Source organism: Ylistrum balloti, unplaced genomic scaffold (assembly GCF_031769215.1).
Source record: "Ylistrum balloti isolate Yb309-2 unplaced genomic scaffold, AGI_CSIRO_Ybal_v1 Utg369756, whole genome shotgun sequence".
Classification (NCBI taxonomy): Eukaryota; Metazoa; Mollusca; class Bivalvia; order Pectinida; family Pectinidae; genus Ylistrum; species Ylistrum balloti.
In genome coordinates, this window is record NW_026781957.1 from 13170 (window position 1) to 31368 (window position 18199).

At 38.1% G+C, this 18199-nt stretch overlaps 2 protein-coding genes across 3 annotated transcripts; both read right to left on the bottom strand.

The window, feature by feature from the left end:
* Positions 1-1714: 1714 nt before the first annotated feature.
* LOC132543464 (uncharacterized) lies at positions 1715-7512 on the bottom strand. 2 transcript variants are annotated; one of them, XM_060206966.1, is made up of 5 exons: positions 7027-7512; positions 5490-5728; positions 5138-5276; positions 2961-3290; positions 1715-2689 (listed from the first exon to the last, which is right to left on the bottom strand). In XM_060206966.1, exons 1-5 carry the CDS (start codon positions 7121-7123, stop codon positions 2505-2507), a joined length of 990 nt encoding a protein of 329 aa, XP_060062949.1. In that variant the 5' UTR covers positions 7124-7512; the 3' UTR covers positions 1715-2504. The 2 variants fall into 2 exon arrangements, with proteins under 2 accessions (XP_060062949.1, XP_060062947.1); XM_060206964.1 differs by having other exon boundaries at positions 1715-2692.
* Positions 7513-13638: 6126 nt separating this feature from the next.
* On the bottom strand, positions 13639-17824 carry LOC132543483 (caveolin-1-like). Its single transcript, XM_060206990.1, has 3 exons — positions 17794-17824; positions 14328-14399; positions 13639-13981 (listed from the first exon to the last, which is right to left on the bottom strand). Exons 2-3 carry the CDS (start codon positions 14391-14393, stop codon positions 13643-13645), a joined length of 405 nt encoding a protein of 134 aa, XP_060062973.1. The 5' UTR covers positions 14394-14399; positions 17794-17824; the 3' UTR covers positions 13639-13642.
* Between the last annotated feature and the right edge of the window lie 375 nt (positions 17825-18199).

The window sequence follows — 18199 nt, forward strand, 5'->3', positions numbered from 1 at the left end:
TGTTAGTAAGCATGCTTCAAGAATCTGTTCAAAATCAATCCTGTTCATGTTAGCAGACTTCAATAATCTGTTCAAAATTAATTCTGTTCACGTTAGTAAGCATGCTTCAAGAATCTGTTCAAAATTAATTCTGTTCATGTTAGTTAGCAGACTTCAAGAATCTGTTCAAATTTAATTCTGTTCATGTTAGTTAGCAGGCTTCAAGAATCTGTTCGAAGTTGATCATGTTCATATTGGTTAGCAGGCTTCAAGAGTCTGCTTGAAGCTGATCTTGTTCTGATTTAGCCGCCTTCAAGAGTCTGCTCGAAGGTCATCATGTAGTAACAAAGATCGAAGAGATTGTCCGACATAAATATTCTTACATTCTCATGATACATCTATACATTTGTCCACGGTTGAATGATGCTTTATCTCATTCTCATGAATTTGAATACATTTGACACTATTCTAGGACATGCAATTTACTTCCTCTGGTTTTGCCTTGATTCCAATGTTATCTGAACAAGTTTTTTTTTAATTTTTTCATGTCGTTATTTGGTCAGTCTATGACTAACTATTTCATTTAAATCAATCATTCCATTAAAAGATTCAGTTTGTCCAAAATATTATCTATGTATATCGATGTACAGATAGACATATTCATGCTTCACAATATTTAGTCTATGTTAATGCATTTAATTGAACAAATATTTTACTGCGAAACAAAATGAGATGTATTATACCGATTTACATTAGCGAAACACTATTTCCCAAGAAAAGAACATGGTACACGTGAAATTGCTGTAGATATGTGTGATTGTAAGTGATACTGTTGTTTATCCAGGAGTGAACGTTTCGTTATGGTAACATGAACATCGGATAGGTAATGAATGTAAATGTTAACATTCCACACTACAATGTATATCTGTAAGTAAATAAAATATATCTATATGCTACAACTAATTTAGTGCGACTTTGTTTGTTGTTTTTTTTTTTTTTTTTTTTTGTAATCGTAGAATACATTCTTAAACTTTATTTTGACAGGAACTCAAATGTTTTCTAAAATGCTTAAAAAGAATCGTAAAACATAGCCCATTCATTGACTAAGTGGCCCAGAACCATCTATTTTGTCTGTAGCATTGACTATGTGGCCCAGAACCATCTATTTTGTCTGTAGCATTGACTAAGTGGCCCAGAACCATCTATTTTGTTTGTAGCAAGCTGGGATGAACGATTTCAAAGTTTCTTCAAATTACCTCGACCGACTTCCAAGGTCACAGACGCAATGTGTCAAACACCTGAATAAACGGGAAGAAAGAAGACATTTTTTATCGGCTTCAGGTGATAAAAATAATGTATGGGAAGCACACCAAACTTACCATGATTACAAACTGCAGGTAATTGATACAAGCTGGGACACACGGAGTGACGTCATGAGATCACTTGTGAATGAAGCGTGAAAATCAGATGTATGTGTAAATTAAAACAAGGATGGGCTTTTCATTCAACTAGATTAGACCAAATATGGTTAATCTTCATTTAACGAACCATTGGTACAGTACCATGTTGTCATGGTTAAGTGTCAGAAACGCTTGGTTCGGATTGAACTCTGTTCTTAATTCATCACTATGTAATTTGTAATCTTTTAGAATTCGATATATAAATGGCGTTTTTGAAGATGCCCGAAGTATGTCTAGTATCGATATTGAAAACAGCTTTATTATATATACCGTATTGCTTTATTTGTAATCGATTCCATGAAAGATAAAAATGTAAAAGTAATCACAGACAAAGTGCATGTATATGAATGAAAATTGTATATAGAAAAAAGAAGTCTTTATCGTCAAAGTTCAATGAGAAGTCATGGCACGATTTAAACATAAAAGCTTCTCATAAGACACGTTGCGCAATTTGTTGTCTAGAAAACCTATTCATGTCCAGGAGGAGACATCATCGGTTGATCCATAGACGAGCCAAACACTTCAGTGTAAAGCGTCCTCGCTTCTCGGTTTACAAGGTTGGTATCACTGAAATTATCTTTTCAAACAATAGGACCAGGCAAGATTTTGTCACATCGCTGATGTATGGTCAGACACGTTTAATGTTAACCTTGAAAGCACTGTGTCGTTTCTAACCTTCTCTTATAAAACAACGGAAGTGTTACTGACTTTCATAGAATTTTTTTTTTGGAAACAATGACTGAAGGGTCTTTTTCTTACCTTCATCTCTAGCAAGTAAGTGCTTGACTAGGGTCTTTGTTCGTTTGAAACGTTTACTTTATCTGTATCGGATACAGACAGCGATAGAACTATATTGTAAGTCACGCTGATTAAGGTCTTGTTTTCGTTCCAAATGTTGACTAGGACACAGATTTCGATAGATTGAAGTCCATGATTATGGTCTTCCGTTTGTTCAAAACGTTGACTTGATATTGATTTAACCGACATGTGAATAATGACCAACATAATGTGCTGGCATCATCGCAGTTAAAACGCAACCACGAATGATGATTATAGGAACCAATGCTACACTCCGGGGTAGGGAGGTGGTGAATCGTCTGTGAAATCTTTATTTTGTGTAAGCAAATATTGGACATTTGCATCATTGACAACTTCTTGTCCGGAATCTTGGCGCTCCGTACCCGATGTTGCAATACACTCTTCGTACGAAGGTGGTGGCGCCCTCATGTGGTCAGGTGACACAGGTGGTGCTGCTTCAGTAGAAAGTAATCGATAGTTAATTGCAACTTAAAAGAATACAAATTACGGGACATTTCATCTCTTACGTTTCTTCTGTTTTACGATCCTACTTTGCTACTCTTTCAAATGAAAAATTTACTTTCGTTTGATTTTGGATTTTACTACATATATGTACGTGTATTTCGTATATAGTATTCACGAATGACTCACATCGCGTGTTTTGTGACTCGAAATACACTGAGTAATGTAAATGTTTCAGAACTCACATATGTGGATATTTACCTTGATTGGTACCAGTCTGTGTGTATGAAGTCCCTCTCTGATTTCGGTTACGATTTGTTCGTCGGTGACTCCCGTTTGTAACAGTTGGCATCCTTTGGTCATTGTTCATAGTCGATAGTGCAGACGGTGAAGGTCGTCGACCATGACTACAACGGTCCCGCCTGGGAGCGCGGGAATCTGGACTAGTTGTTCGGTCTGAACGAACATGTCTGACTTTGTACCGATATTTGTAGTATCCCAGAGAAAGTAAACCGATCACGGAAACTGCAATTAGCAAGGTAACTGTAATCCAATTTCCGGTTGACATGATACGGTCGTCAGGAGGATACGCTGTGGGAGATGATTAAATGGAACTCAGTTAGAACAATGAACGTAGACAAACAGTATCATAAAACACAGGAACCGAACAAAAGGTTAGGGCCGGGGCTATTTCACGAGCACGTAGCGCGAGAGAAGTAAACTCCGCCCTTAGAGTGTTGTTATTGACATGTAGAGAGCCGACCGGGTTTCGATTCCCGGAACGGACGTGAAAAGGTAAGGGGGTCACCTGGCCGACCACGTGGGTTTTCCCCGGGTGCTCCGGTTTCCTCCCACAATAAGGCCCCTCGCGCGCTTACATCCGGGCCAACAAGAGTGTTAGTATAAGCACGGACTTATATACATATATGTGTATATAAGTCCGTGGTATAAGTTGTTTCGCAATTGTTGTAAAATATATAAGTTTATATTTATATTATATTATATATGTAGCGAGGACTATGATGTAACTGACTTGTCGCATAAAGTCACGTGACAATCATACGAGAAAAGTCGATCATCATCAAAAAACTTCACAACATGTCGGACTTCGTCTTAAACTCAAGTCAGATTTGGCATACAATGACTTTAACGACCTTTATGACCTTGACTAACAATTGATCATGACCCGGACTGGTCACAGGACAACTGTAGTTCGCGCTAACACGAGACAGTGTGCTGCACAGTTGTCGGAAGTGTGCAAAATACAGGACACTCCGAAAATAAAGAAGACAAAATTGAGAGCGCTAAAAGTGGAAATTATAGTTTTAATATTAAGCCTGCTAATGTGAATATTAACCTGCCTACATATTAATATGCCTACAGAAAATGGCATGGTTCCATTTGCTGATATTTCTAATAAGGCCAAAAAAGTGTTTCACCTGTAACCAGTTCGGGACAATATCGACTGTTCGGCAATTGTCACGTGACACATCATATGACAGGTAAGTTATATCATAGGCCTCGCGATATGTCAGTTATCTTACGAGAGGGGCTGGACTACTTCTCGAGCGCGTCACGTGTGGTTAAGTTCTGCCTCGTAACTGATACACTGCTCAGTTCCTATAAATATAACTAATACTTCCCATTACATACAAGGACAACATTATTTGCAAATAAAAAATCCAATACATCCATGATAAGAGACGGAAACGTATTTCTGTACCATTTACAAACTTCCGGACCGTCACTTACATGGTATTAAAACACTATACATGCGTGTAACTCGAAAACACTATCACAAAGACAGCGGCCATCTTATAAACTGATATCATGAGTATAAATACAACCAGGGTGACAGATATTTCAAGAAATACATTATTTCATAGTAAAAACCAAGATGACCACCTGTCAGTCATTTTGGTTTTCTTCTGATCAGTCTCAGAATCAAAAGGGCGACAACTAGGGAAGGGAGGGGGACTACATATTCAATTTAGAAAGATTCATCACATACTTTTGAGGAAATGGTGATAACAAGCTTCCATACTCAAAATTCGAGCTATTTTAGCTATTTTATTTTCTTCGACCGTCCCAATAACAAAACGGCTCCAACAAGGTCTAAGCGAAGCCTACAAATTTAACGTGAAAAAAATCCGTCTGGTATTTCTCAAGAAATAGCGATAACAATGCAATTATTTAATAAGAGGTGACAGACGGACCACGGACCCAAGGCGACTTAAACAGCCCAACATTTGATAATGGAAGCAATCTGTCTTCTTTACTGGACGAGCTTCCTGGAAATCATAATCATCAAAGTGATTTAAGGTGAAGTGCAAAGCGTTAACGTAACATAGATCCATATGGCGCTGAAATGACGTCATATTGAGTAAATGAGAGGCCAAAGCGTTTAATGTTAACATTACCGTCGTTGATAGCCGTACCATTTCTAGCTGTCACTTCTATCCGGATTCTTGTGGAGGGGTCACAATACAAATAATCCGAGCTCCCTATATTTACGTACACGGTTGTTTGCTTGAAGCATATTGCGGACGTTGCAGGAGGTTGCGGTTTGTAATAACGCTTAAAATACAAAAAATGATGATTATTATTCATTTTCATTATAAACATTAATTTTATTTCCTTAAACGGAGCAACATCATCAGCATTATGATAAAGATCATTTTCTTTTTATTCTAGCATTGAATATACAAAAATGTACATGCATTTTACTAGGCAGTTGTTTATGTAAGGGATTTTCGTTGCAGATACTGAAAGAAAACGTTAAACACTTACTATTTCCTTGTAACTGCCTTGTACGTTTAGGCCAATGCTGCAATTGTGAAATGTAAATTGCAGAAATTTGAAACACACGAGCACGTTATCCACATTTTCATCCGGGACAGGATCGGCGGTAAATGCCATGTAACAAAGCTGTGAGGTTTGGAAGCCATTATTTCCCGGAGCAATGTCGATAAGAAAAGGTTTCTGGTGTCGAGATGTAGGATGGAATCGGTTTGTGCAGGGTTCGGAAACTGGAAATAGACAAACATAAACTACATCATTAATATTGTATAGCATGTTTAATAATACTGACAAATAGAGGTAAAGTTTTGTACGGGTAAGACTTAAATCAAGAGTACGGGTTCTGACAATCTGCGAACCTAAAGGTATACAATTATCGTACATATCTGTTACAACTTAAAAACTATTATTTCTAGTCTAGGTTATCAATTTGAGCCGATAACCTCGCACCATAGACGTTCCCTGTTTATTTTTTAGGTTAGATTGTCATTTGCGATGATAACCTTTCGGGCAGGGATTCGCAAGTTACAGGTTTAATGTATTTCGTTAGAAAACATAAGAGAGATTTTCTGAGTCCTGTAACAATACTGGTTCTGACCATGTGTGAATTAGGCACGGTTAGCAGTTCTACTTCTGACGCTCAGCTTATGTCTTATCTACTACAAGACTTGTCCATATATTCTGTAACAAACAAACAAACAAACAATAATTGAATTTATCATAATATTTGTGTGTCCCGTAAAGCACGTTACACAGATTGCAGAGCAAAACATTTATAAACCGACGGATGGACACACATTACTCTGACGCCAGAGCAAGAGAACATTTAAATACGGACGGGTAGACACGAATCACACTGACGCTAGAGCGAGAGAATATTTGTATACGGACGGATGGACACACATTACACCGACGCTAGAGCGAGAGAACATTTAAATACGGACGGGTAGACACGGATTACACCGACGCTAGAGCGAGAGAATATTTATATACGGACGGATGGACACACATTACACCGACGCTAGAGCGAGAGAACATTTATATACGGACGGATAGACACGGATTACACCGACGCTAGAGCGAGAGAACATTTATATACGGACGGATGGACACACATTACACGAACGCTAGAGCGAGAGAACCTTTATATACGGACGGATATACACGGATTACACCGACGCTAGAGCGAGAGAACATTTATATACGGACGGATAGACACGGATTACACCGACGCTAGAGCGAGAGAACATTTATATACGGACGGATGGACACACATTACACGAACGCTAGAGCGAGAGAACCTTTATATACGGACGGATATACACGGATTACACCGACGCTAGAGCGAGAGAACATTTATATACGGACGGATGGACACACATTACACGGACGCTAGAGCGAGAGAACATTTATATACGGACGGATGGACACGCATTACACGAACGCTAGAGCGAGAGAACCTTTATATATGGACTAGAAGACAAAACAACGCTTGTTACAAAGGTTATATATATGTAAAAACACTTACAAATCCGAGAATAAATGTCCTCGTCCCTCTGTACAGCTGTATAGGCTGGTAGAACTATGAGGACGATTATACCCAGCCGTAATTGTATCTTCCGCATCCGGCACACTTACTCTGTTGTCATGGACGAAGATTGGACGGTTTCTTAGTCATCATCTGTTTCCACCCGGGTTGTCTCGTCACCAGACAGACGGACGGTTCACGACACACATATTGTTTGTGTACAAGCAGTCATACTATTTAAAATTCCATTTTCAGAATAAAATCATGTCTAGGATTCTGTGTCAATATCGATTTTCCCCGACTGTATATGTGTGACGATTCCAAAAAACCCTGTGATCCAGCTCACAATTGTTTGATTCTACGCCCACTGCTTGTTCATTTTGTTCCAATAAACTGTTGCTCATCCAAACTACACCCTGGCACAATTGTGTCACAATGAAACAATAACTTCAAGTGACGATTGGGTTTGTACCCTCACATGAATCATGCACATGTGATAGACGCAGAGGCTGTACAATACACACGTCCCTGCACGTGTATGTGTTTGTATAGTACAAAACGATATGAACGCAAGTAGATCACGAACACATCACGCATTTTTTTTTTTTTTTTAAACAGATCTACTCGTTTGTATACATGCCGCCTTCTTGAAAAGTGACGAGATACAAGTGTAGATATGTGATCCTGTTACTTCACAAGTATATATCTACTTCCCCTTTTGTTGTGTTTATATACGAATCGGTTGGGGGAAGGGAGGCAACTCGAATTGATTGGTATTAAATTACTGTTTGGTTGAGGTTAAAACTCTTCATATATAGAAGGGGGAGAAAAAGTGATGAAGAATAAAATTTTGGAAAGGAGATCACGCATCGTTTGATAATTTCCCTCTCACATGCAGATAACGCTAACACTTTTCACCTGGTCAGCCATTTTTGTATGGGTGGTTTTCTTTGGGGATATTTCAATGAGAAAATATCTTTAAAGAAAAAAAAGAGACATCTTACTTTGATTTGCTTCTATTTTATTTGGACATTCCTGAAAGTGTTCAAGACTCCATAGGAGCTATCGGACACTTTGTGTATCAAAAGTTACTATATCATGGATATTGATGGTGCCCTGGTGTTAATTCAAGAGGAGGATGCCAATATAGCAACAGCTAAGGACCGATAGTAACAGCTCAGGACCGATAGCAAATGCTCCAGACCGATAGCAACAGCTCCAGACCGATAGTAACAGCTGTAGACCGATAGTAACAGCTCCGGACCGATAGCAACAGCTCAGGACCGATAGAAACAGCTCCGGACCAATAGCAACCGCTCTGGAGCAATAGCAACAGTTCTGGACCGTTAGCAACAGCTCCGGACCGATAGAATCAGATCTAGACCGATAGAAACAGCTCCGGACCGATAGCAACAACTCTGGAGCGATAGCAACAGTTCTAGACCGATACCAACAGCTCTGAACCGATAGCAACAAATCTAGACCGATAGGAACAACACTGGATCGATAGCAACAGCTCTGGACCGATAACAAAAGTTCTAGACCGATAACAATAGCTCTAGACCGATAGAAACAGCTCCGGACCGATAACAACAGCTCTGGAGCAATAGCAACAAATCTAGACCGATATCAACAGCTCTGGACCGATCGCAACAAATCAAGACCGATTGCAAAAACTCTGGACACATAGCAACAGTTCTAGACCGATAGCAACAGCTCTGGACTAATAGCAACAGCTCTGGACCGATCGCAACAGCTCCGGGCCGATAGCAACAACTCCGGACCGATAGCAACAAATCTAGACCGATATCAACAGCTCTGGACCGATCGCAACAAATCAAGACCGATTGCAAAAACTCTGGACACATAGCAACAGTTCTAGACCGATAGCAACAGCTCTGGACTGATAGCAACAGCTCTGGACCGATAGCAACAGCTCTGGACCCATAGCAACAGTTTTAGACCGATAGCAACAGCTCTGGACCCATAGCAACAGTTCTAGACCGATAGCAACAGCTCTGGACCGATAGCAACAGCTCTGGAAAGATAGCAACAGCTCTAGACCGATAGCAATAGTTCTAGATCGTTAGCAACAGCTCTGGACCGATAGCAACAGCTCTGGAAAGATAGCAACAGCTCTAGACCGATAGCAACAGCTCTGGACCCATAGCAACAGTTCTAGACCGATAGCAACAGCTCTAGACCGATAGCAACAGTTCTAGACCGATAGCAACAGCTCTGGACCGATAGCAACAGCTCTGGAAAGATAGCAACAGCTCTAGACCGATAGCAATAGTTCTAGATCGTTAGCAACAGTTCTGGAAAGATAGCAACAGCTCTGGACCCATAGCAACAGTTCTAGACCGATAGCAACAGCTCTGGACCGATAGCAACAGCTCCAGACCGATAACAATAGTTCTAGATCGTTAGCAACAGCTCTGGACCGATAGCAACAGCTCTGGAAAGATAGCAACAGCTCTAGACCGATAGCAATAGTTCTAGATCGTTAGCAACAGCTCTGGACCGATAGCAACAGCTCTGGAAAGATAGCAACAGCTCTAGACCGATAGCAATAGTTCTAGACCGATCGCAACAGCTCTGGACCGATAGCAAAAGCTCTAGACCAGGCAAACATTTATCCATTGTTAGTCAAAAATCAGTCCGTGGAAATCAATAAAAGAATGTCAGTTAAAGATTTCATACAGCTGAGAGACCTAAGGGCAAATCGAACACGGCCCTAACGCCAAGATGCCCTCAGTATATGTACCATCACTTGAAAATTCCAAGTTGTAAAAGACCAGTCCCATATAAGTAACTTATTCTTTTTGAGGATGGGCAAACAATTTAGTGCATGTGCAAGGCGTACTAAACTTCAAAGAGGTGGGCTTTTTATGTTTTGTTCTAATAATGATTTCTTAAATCTTTATTAAAATAATCATGGACGATGTCGATGCATTTTTTCCTATATTCATTGTCAATGACTCGTTATTTTGACGCATTTTTTTTCAATAGAATAATTTTCTTCATACTGAATTATTCCTCAGATAAAAGAACAACAGCAGAGTCAAAAAGGCTGGATTTATATTTGATTTTAACTGCTCAACTGCATAAACAACCTAAAAATTAAAATTTTGACAAAAGTATGGAAATTCTATATTTTATAATTTTGTGATGTGAACTTAAGACAGTTTTTTACGTTAAAAAGAGGAGCTAAATACAATTTTTGCCCCAAAATACTCTCCTTTTAAAAAACAACCTGAAATCGCCCTGGCCTACAAATCAAGAAAGTTGATCATCGCATTGGACAGTAACTTATCTAATATCTTTCACCTTTTTATGATTATTTTTACATTTTTTGTTGAAAACTGTCGTAGACTAGTTAGCAAAGAAAATAAAATAAAATTACAGATGTTATCTATCAAACCAGGTCCCACTTGTATAAAATATCTCAATTTAAGATTTCCTCAAGCCCAGATATTTCTCAGCTAATATCTCCTTGAAAATATCTTGTATGAAAATTCCTCAAGGAATTTCAGGACATCCTAGCCGATGACTTCCTCCTGTTCCTTGAGAAAATTTTATACAAGCCGTTTTTGAGGAGATATCAGCTGAGGAAAATCTCGACTTGAGGGAATCTCAAAGTCAAAGCCCTGTTCATTAAGCGGTTAGAACGATTCGTTCAAACATGCATCTATGTACTGAAAGCATATGGCTTAACTGATGATGGTGACTATTTCAAATACAGATTTTGCATTTTATTGTAATTGTCCATTATATTCGATAACAAACCATTAGGCATGTTCAAATTTCATGAACCCGGGTTTAACACATAATCAAATGGGATTTAACGTGAGGCTACGTATACTGTACCCAAAAAGGAACGCTACCCAATATTTTATCTTGCAATACGGAGGGCCACAACGTTGTCCGACGGAAATAGGCCTACATTAAAAGTTAACTGCAGTTTGCTCTTGGTGTGGGTATAACTAACATATTTAAATGAAGATGTGATTTTGTGTCCGAGTATCTCTCACGGTGTAAAGTTACACCAGAGACATCTCTGCTTACGCTTTCATTGAATATGGTGTTAAGTAATCACTCCTTACGGTGGTAGGTAACACTTTTAAGTGAAAATTTGGTGTAACGTCGCTCCACACGGTGTAAGGTGACACTTTTAGGTGAGATTCTGGTGTAAAATCACTCTCTTACGGTGTAAAGTAACACTATTAGGTGAGAATCTGGTGTAAAGTCACTCTCTTACGGTGTAAAGTAACACTATTAGGTGAGATTCTGGTGTAAAGTCACCCCTTACGGTGTAAAATAACACTTTTAGGTGAGATTCTGGTGTAAAGTCACCCCTTACGGTGTAAAGTAACACTTTTAGGTGAGAATCTGGTGTAAAGTCACTCTCTTACGGTGTAAGGTGACACTTTTAGGCGAGATTCTGGTGTAAAGTCACTCTCTTACGGTGTAAAGTAACACTATTAGGTGAGATTCTGGTGTAAAGTCACCCCTTACGGTGTAAAATAACACTTTTAGGTGAGATTCTGGTGTAAAGTCACCCCTTACGGTGTAAAGTAACACTTTTAGGTGAGATTCTGGTGTAAAGTCACCCCTTACGGTGTAAAATAACACTTTTAGGTGGGAATCTGGTGTAAAGTCACCCCTTACGATGTAAAGTAACACTTTTAGGTGAGAATCTGGTGTAAAGTCACTCTCTTACGGTGTAAGGTGACACTTTTAGGCGAGATTCTGGTGTAAAGTCACTCTCTTACGGTGTAAAGTAACACTATTAGGTGAGAATATGGTGTAAAGTCACTCTCTTACGGTGTAAAATAACACTTTTAGGTGAGAATCTGGTGTAAAGTCACTCTCTTACGGTGTAAAGTAACACTATTAGGTGAGAATCTGGTGTAAAGTCACTCTCTTACGGTGTAAAATAACACTATTAGGTGAGAAACTGGTGTAAAGTCACCCCTTACGGTGTAAATTAACACTTTTAGGTGAGAATCTGGTGTAAAGTCACTCTCTTATGGTGTGAAGTAACACTTTTAGGTGAGAATCTGGTGTAAAGTCACCCCTTACGGTGTGAAGTAACACTTTTAGGTGAGAATCTGGTGTAAAGTCACTCTCTTACGGTGTAAGGTAACACTTTTACACCGATTTAGGACTGAAGTAACACCAAATGTCGGTACATTATACACTTTTCTTTGTTGTGATTAACTTTACATCAGAAATGGTGTAACCATAAATTTTACACCAAAATAGGAGTGAAAAACGTTAAAAACACCATATATTGATGACCGTAACACTAAAAGTTTACAGTGTTCACAAGTAGGTTGTCCTGACTTTACATGTAAATAACTCGATGCTACCCAAATTAGAACACTTTTTGATGAATATTGTAAAAAAATTCTACTGAGTGTTTGAATATGTTGGTTATTTGTCAGCAGCGCACGTTACTTTAAACAGCACGCAGCAAGGAATGCCTTGTCCATCAATGCATTTTACCAGGAGCACATTATACATCAATGCCGTTTATAGAAATAACCGATATAATCTCAAGTATTTTCTCTTCGTTTTTTAGAATACAATCTCTTTAATTAAAACATCCGTATTGTCGGATGGCATCCTTCCCATTTTATTCAGTTTTTAAATAGAGACGATAAGCAATAAGACACAGGTAGATAAAAATGCTACATATTAAAAGCTACTTACTAACACTTCAGTTTAGAATAGCAAGGATCCAATGTCAAGTCACGTTAAAACAAACCAGCCTTAAAGTACTTTTAAGTGGTTAATTTTCATCGACTTTGTTAGCATAACTTTTTTTCTGGATTGCTGATCCAGGAGCGTGCATTGCGATTTGTTGAGAGTGGTTTTATCTGATCTTTTATCCATCTTTTAAAAACAACAAATACTACTCTTTTACATGCCAAGAGGCTTAAAGATATGGGCTGTGAAGTTTTTAAAATGCAAGCTGTCCACTAAGTACATACAAGACAAAGTGATTATTTTTAATCTGCTGATGATTTCAGGAGAGACTACAGTCATCATTACATGCGTGAAATCTGCAGGGTGTGGTCAGAAATCATTCTCTTGTGAGGCTGCCCGGGTGTAGAACAGCCTCCCAAATGAATAGCAGAGACGTGAACATTTTCCAGAATTCCGGAGGCTGATCCTGGGATGGCTCCATATGTAACTTTTACCAAAACTAATGTCTGACTGAATTAGTTTTCATGTGATTATAATTTAGTAATTTTATTGAGCTATATTTATGTTGTGTTATAAACACATTTCTATCTTGATGCCCTGCCTGATACATTATGCATGTTCTGTTATTTCACTATTCCTTCTGTGATATTGTTCTTTGTGTTATATTTTTTATATCTGTCATAATAATAACTCTTCTGAGCTAATGTTACATGTTTTATTGTATCCGAAAGAAAATAAAATTTATTGTATCTTGATTGCTGAAATCGTAAGAAAGGTACATAAGGGAGTGGCTTATATTTACAAAAACACAAATGAGATGTTCTAGATTTTAATACATTATATAAATGATCATTCTATTTCATCACTACAGATATCTGTAGGGGTTTCAGTATTAATCAGTTTACAGGTCAGCCTTGCTGACGCGGATGTTGCTGAAGAGGTTGCCGAAGGACTCCCAGAGAGGGTCACACACACATTTGATAAGGGTGGAGTAGATTCCACGGGTCGACATCATACACACGTGGTACGCCTTTACGCATGGCGTCACACACCAAATCGTACCAAAGCTGAGGAAGGCGAACTTCAGTCCACACAGGACGGAGATCGGGATACCACATAGTGTTGTGAGGATGAGGTAGCACAGATCCTTGCTGAAGTTGAAGGAGCGGGCCGACTTGTCCCACACTCCGTCCAGAGATAGAAGACTGGGCGGTTCGCCTATCAGATCATCGAAATCGATCTGGATGTAGATAAATAATTATAACCTGTCAATCATTTAGATTATAGATAGGATACACATTTACATATCAAACGATTCATTTATCCCATATATAGCTTATCAATTATTTAGATACAGTATGTCATCCAAAAGTAAAAATGGTGTTGTTCCGAGTACACTTTTTGACATGCATGCAGTGTTGTAAATGTCGTGTACAAGAATCATTCTTAAAAGTGCAAATTATGAAATGTCACAAGAGTTCAGATGTACAGTTGATCTCAGTTTGAGAGAGAACCAGTGGAAGTCCATGTTGTCAGATAGTGGCAGACTACCAATGTAATTGTGAAACGAGAAAACTAACACTTACCAAGGTATGAGGGTTCAATTTCTTGGGATCCCGAGGAAAGATATCGTCCAGCTCCTGGGCCGCCATTGGAACCTACAAAAGTGTTTTAGATGTATGTGATATGTCGTAGAGTATGCATCGCCCAACGTCTCCCTATGTTTTTTTGTTGTTATATATAACATATATTTGTCTCGGCACTTATACATTTTTTAATAAACGTTGAGCTACACTTGTAGAAGAAATGCTGATGTTCCTTAAAGAGACAAGTGAATGCCAGTTCGCATTATAGACAATGTTGTAAACGGGCAGAACACACTACACAGAACGCGTAATACAAATACAAACAACAGCACACACGACGCCGAATACGGCGACAAATACAAACAACTTTAACAGAAAACACTACACAGAACGCCTAATACAAATACAAACAACGGCACACAAAACGCCGAATACTGACGACAAATACAAACAACTTTAACAGAACACACTACACATAAAGCGTAATACAAATACAAACAACAGCACACACGACATCGAATGCTGACGACAAATACAAACAACTTTAACTGATACACTACACATAAATAACGCTTAATACAAATACAAACAACGGCACAAAAAAAACGCCGAATACTGACGACAAATACAAACAACTTTAACAGAACACACTACACAGAACGCATAATACAAATACAAACAACGGCACACACAACACCGAATACTGACGACAAATACAAACAACTTTAACAGAAACCACTACACAGAACGCGTAATACAAATACAAACAACGGCACACAAAACGCCGAATACTGACGACAAATACAAACAACTTAAACAGAACACACTACACAGAACGCATAATACAAATACAAACAACGGCACACACAACACCGAATACTGACGACAAATACAAACAACTTTAACAGAAACCACTACACAGAACGCGTAATACAAATACAAACAACGGCACACAAAACGCCGAATACTGACGACAAATACAAACAACTTAAACAGAACACACTACACAGAACGCATAATACAAATACAAACAACGGCACACACAACGCCGGATACTGACGACAAATACAAACAACTTTAACAGATACACTACATATAACGCTTAATACAAATACAAACAACGGCACATAGTACTGACGACAAACAAAAACGACTTGAACTCAACACAGAATACTAAATACACAAAACGGCATGAGAATGAAATCCAAGCAAAAGATTCGGATTAATATTGACCTAAAGACTTGTTTCAGGACGGTTTTTGTCGTCCCAAATATAGTTTTGAATAAATATACACATATGATATACATATGTATAATAAATTAACAACAGTACACACATAACACCAAACGTAACAAATGGTCTTACAATGCACAGTGAAATGCAAAACTGTAAAAACAAGCCAAACACAACGTATCACTCATAGAGACATGCTTACAGCAAACACGTAACTAGGGACATGAACAAATCAAAACTTCAATCAAACTCTCTTCCACAATTATTATTTCTATACAAATCATATTTTTATGGAATACTTTTCGAGATAACGGAAGCAATTCTCGATAAAAAAAAAAAAAACCCGATGTACAAAAGAAAAATATATCAGAATAATTGCTGAAAATGTTATCGGTAAAAGTCATAGTTACTCTCTATAAAAAGACTAGATGAAATAAAGGAGGAAACATGGAAATGAATTCTTATATTCACTGACTGGACAGTTCGCTCACGTCTATAGCGTTTTTCGAAGACTTGCGTGATGTCAATTTAACACTTACCACACACGAGCAGTTCACCTGACAAGGCAGTTGCGAGCGGCTGCTTTCGAACTGACACCCGGCCTAAACAATACGCGATGACGTCATAATATTAACGTCAGTATTGATGACGTCGCTAGTAATTAACATGTTACGCGCCAAATTTTATACCAGATAAACGAATCTAGTAAGAATACGTCTTAATATGATTTAAAGGTTTATACAGCTGACTTTAATGAATTCATTTCAGGACAGAAGCAAAGAAAAATTACTTAATAATATGCAAATATCTGAAATAAGAAAAGTGGACTTATGTATTATCAAAATTATCAAAATTTTACTTAATGATTTGATATACACTTTTTTTGTATGTAGAATTAAAACGGTTGGTGAACATTTTCGCTAAGTTGAAAAAAAAAACAGAAACCGGCTTATATTCGAACATCATTGCTCAAATATTGAATTTTTCAAATATACGAAGATCTACCTATTGCAGGTCAAAGGTTGCGATATCATTTAGTACATGTATGTCACATGCTAATGTGACGTGTGTCGGGCAACAGACTTCTGATCAGTTACGTGTGTGTAATGATGTCTGGATTATCGTGCTACCTCGTGCTATTTCTTGTGCTAACAGTTGCTCATTCCAACGGTAATGTATACATTCAATATTTGTTCTCCTTTTCCGTTCACTTTAAGTATCATAATATCGTTATCAAAACTATATACAGTTTATACCTAATCAGAGCCCAGATGTTTCATTCCCAGCATTGTTGACCAGGTTAAAAACCCAACAAGTTTTCTTCGAACTACTCTTCTCCTGACAATAACAATTTCACTACAATTCAGAGAAGGACTCCTTTTTGGCAACCACCAAAATGCCATATCCTGTTAAAAACGCTTAAATAAAGAATATATCCGTTTTATGTTTGGTGAAAATGTCTTTCATTTGCATATTTTGAAATATATTGTATGGGTTGGGCATATTCACAATAGTTACAGCAGTGTGCGACTTAATTTTACACAAGCGCCCTTCATTTCTCTCTCTCTCTCTCTTCAGAGAGTTGAGGACATCCAAGTCTCACCTGAAAATACGATGGAAACCATAAACATTCGAAATCTGAGAAAAGAAACACTTGAAGCAAGTATACAATAATGATAATGTATTTTGTTTTCAGTATCGGTGTCTGCGGATTGCCCAGATGGTTGGATAAAAAACCAACAATGTTATTTATTCAGTCACGACAAACTGTCCTGGACCGGTGCTATTGTGAGTCAAAGCATCAAAATCAATGTGCACCATGCGGACATGTTTAAATGGAATATGTTTATTATATTATCATTATTATTAACTTTAATTTTCGAGGGGAGGTGGTTCGAGATATGAAATATACTTTGGATTGTAAATTTCTTTCTTGTTTTCCCTTCGTGTCGTGTCATGCCTTTTACTTGAACGACTTTGAAATAACCGAAGTGTATATACATGCTAAACCAAGATTCTGAATTAATTGATTATTTCTGTAACCACTCTTTACAGGTGATGTGTAAATTACTTGGAGGATATCTGGCCGAAGTACAGACCGAAGCAGAGAAAACATTCCTCGATACCACAGTCCATCAGATGAACGGTAGACGTTTAGTTCCATTGCAATGTTAAATGTTGTCATAATGCAGTTTCTCCTAGGTTTAAAAATGACAATGAGATTACTTTTTACCTGTGCTATACGGGAGTCTCGATAGCTTGGTATCGTTTCCTGCCCGTGGCGGTTGGTGTTTCTAACTTGAAGCTGTCGGGGATAGAGGGTAGAAGGTAGGGGCTAGAGGTAGAGGGGAGAACGTTATAAATATGGACGGTGACTTTAGTCAACAGGCGATAAATAATAAAGTTGATAAATTTTCTAAAGAACTTACTAATCTTATGGGTCCTTTATTTCGTCTTGTTAAAAATAGTAATCCAATTTGGAGAACTCGGATAAGGTCTTCATCCTTCCTATACATGAAGTCCGAATTTTATTGGCTACAACGAAGTTATCTACAATATAAAAAAAAAACTTCAATTGGCAATATTAGCCAGAAAATGTAAAATGTTGATTGTGTTTAGACACTCCCCCTCCTTGATTT

Bases quoted from the DNA above. Each gene is read 5' to 3' on its own strand.
- LOC132543464 (XM_060206964.1), bottom strand. From the start codon at position 7,123: ATGCGGAAGATACAATTACGGCTGGGTATAATCGTCCTCATAGTTCTA. The intron at 5,729-7,026 runs GTAAGTGTTTTT...GTCTATTTCCAG, and splicing joins GGACATTTATTCTCGGATTT to TTTCCGAACCCTGCACAAAC. The intron at 3,291-5,137 runs GTACGGCTATCA...CATCTCCCACAG, and splicing joins AGAAGTGACAGCTAGAAATG to CGTATCCTCCTGACGACCGT.
- LOC132543483 (XM_060206990.1), bottom strand. From the start codon at position 14,393: ATGGCGGCCCAGGAGCTGGACGATATCTTTCCTCGGGATCCCAAGAAA. The intron at 13,982-14,327 runs GTAAGTGTTAGT...ATCTACATCCAG, and splicing joins AATTGAACCCTCATACCTTG to ATCGATTTCGATGATCTGAT.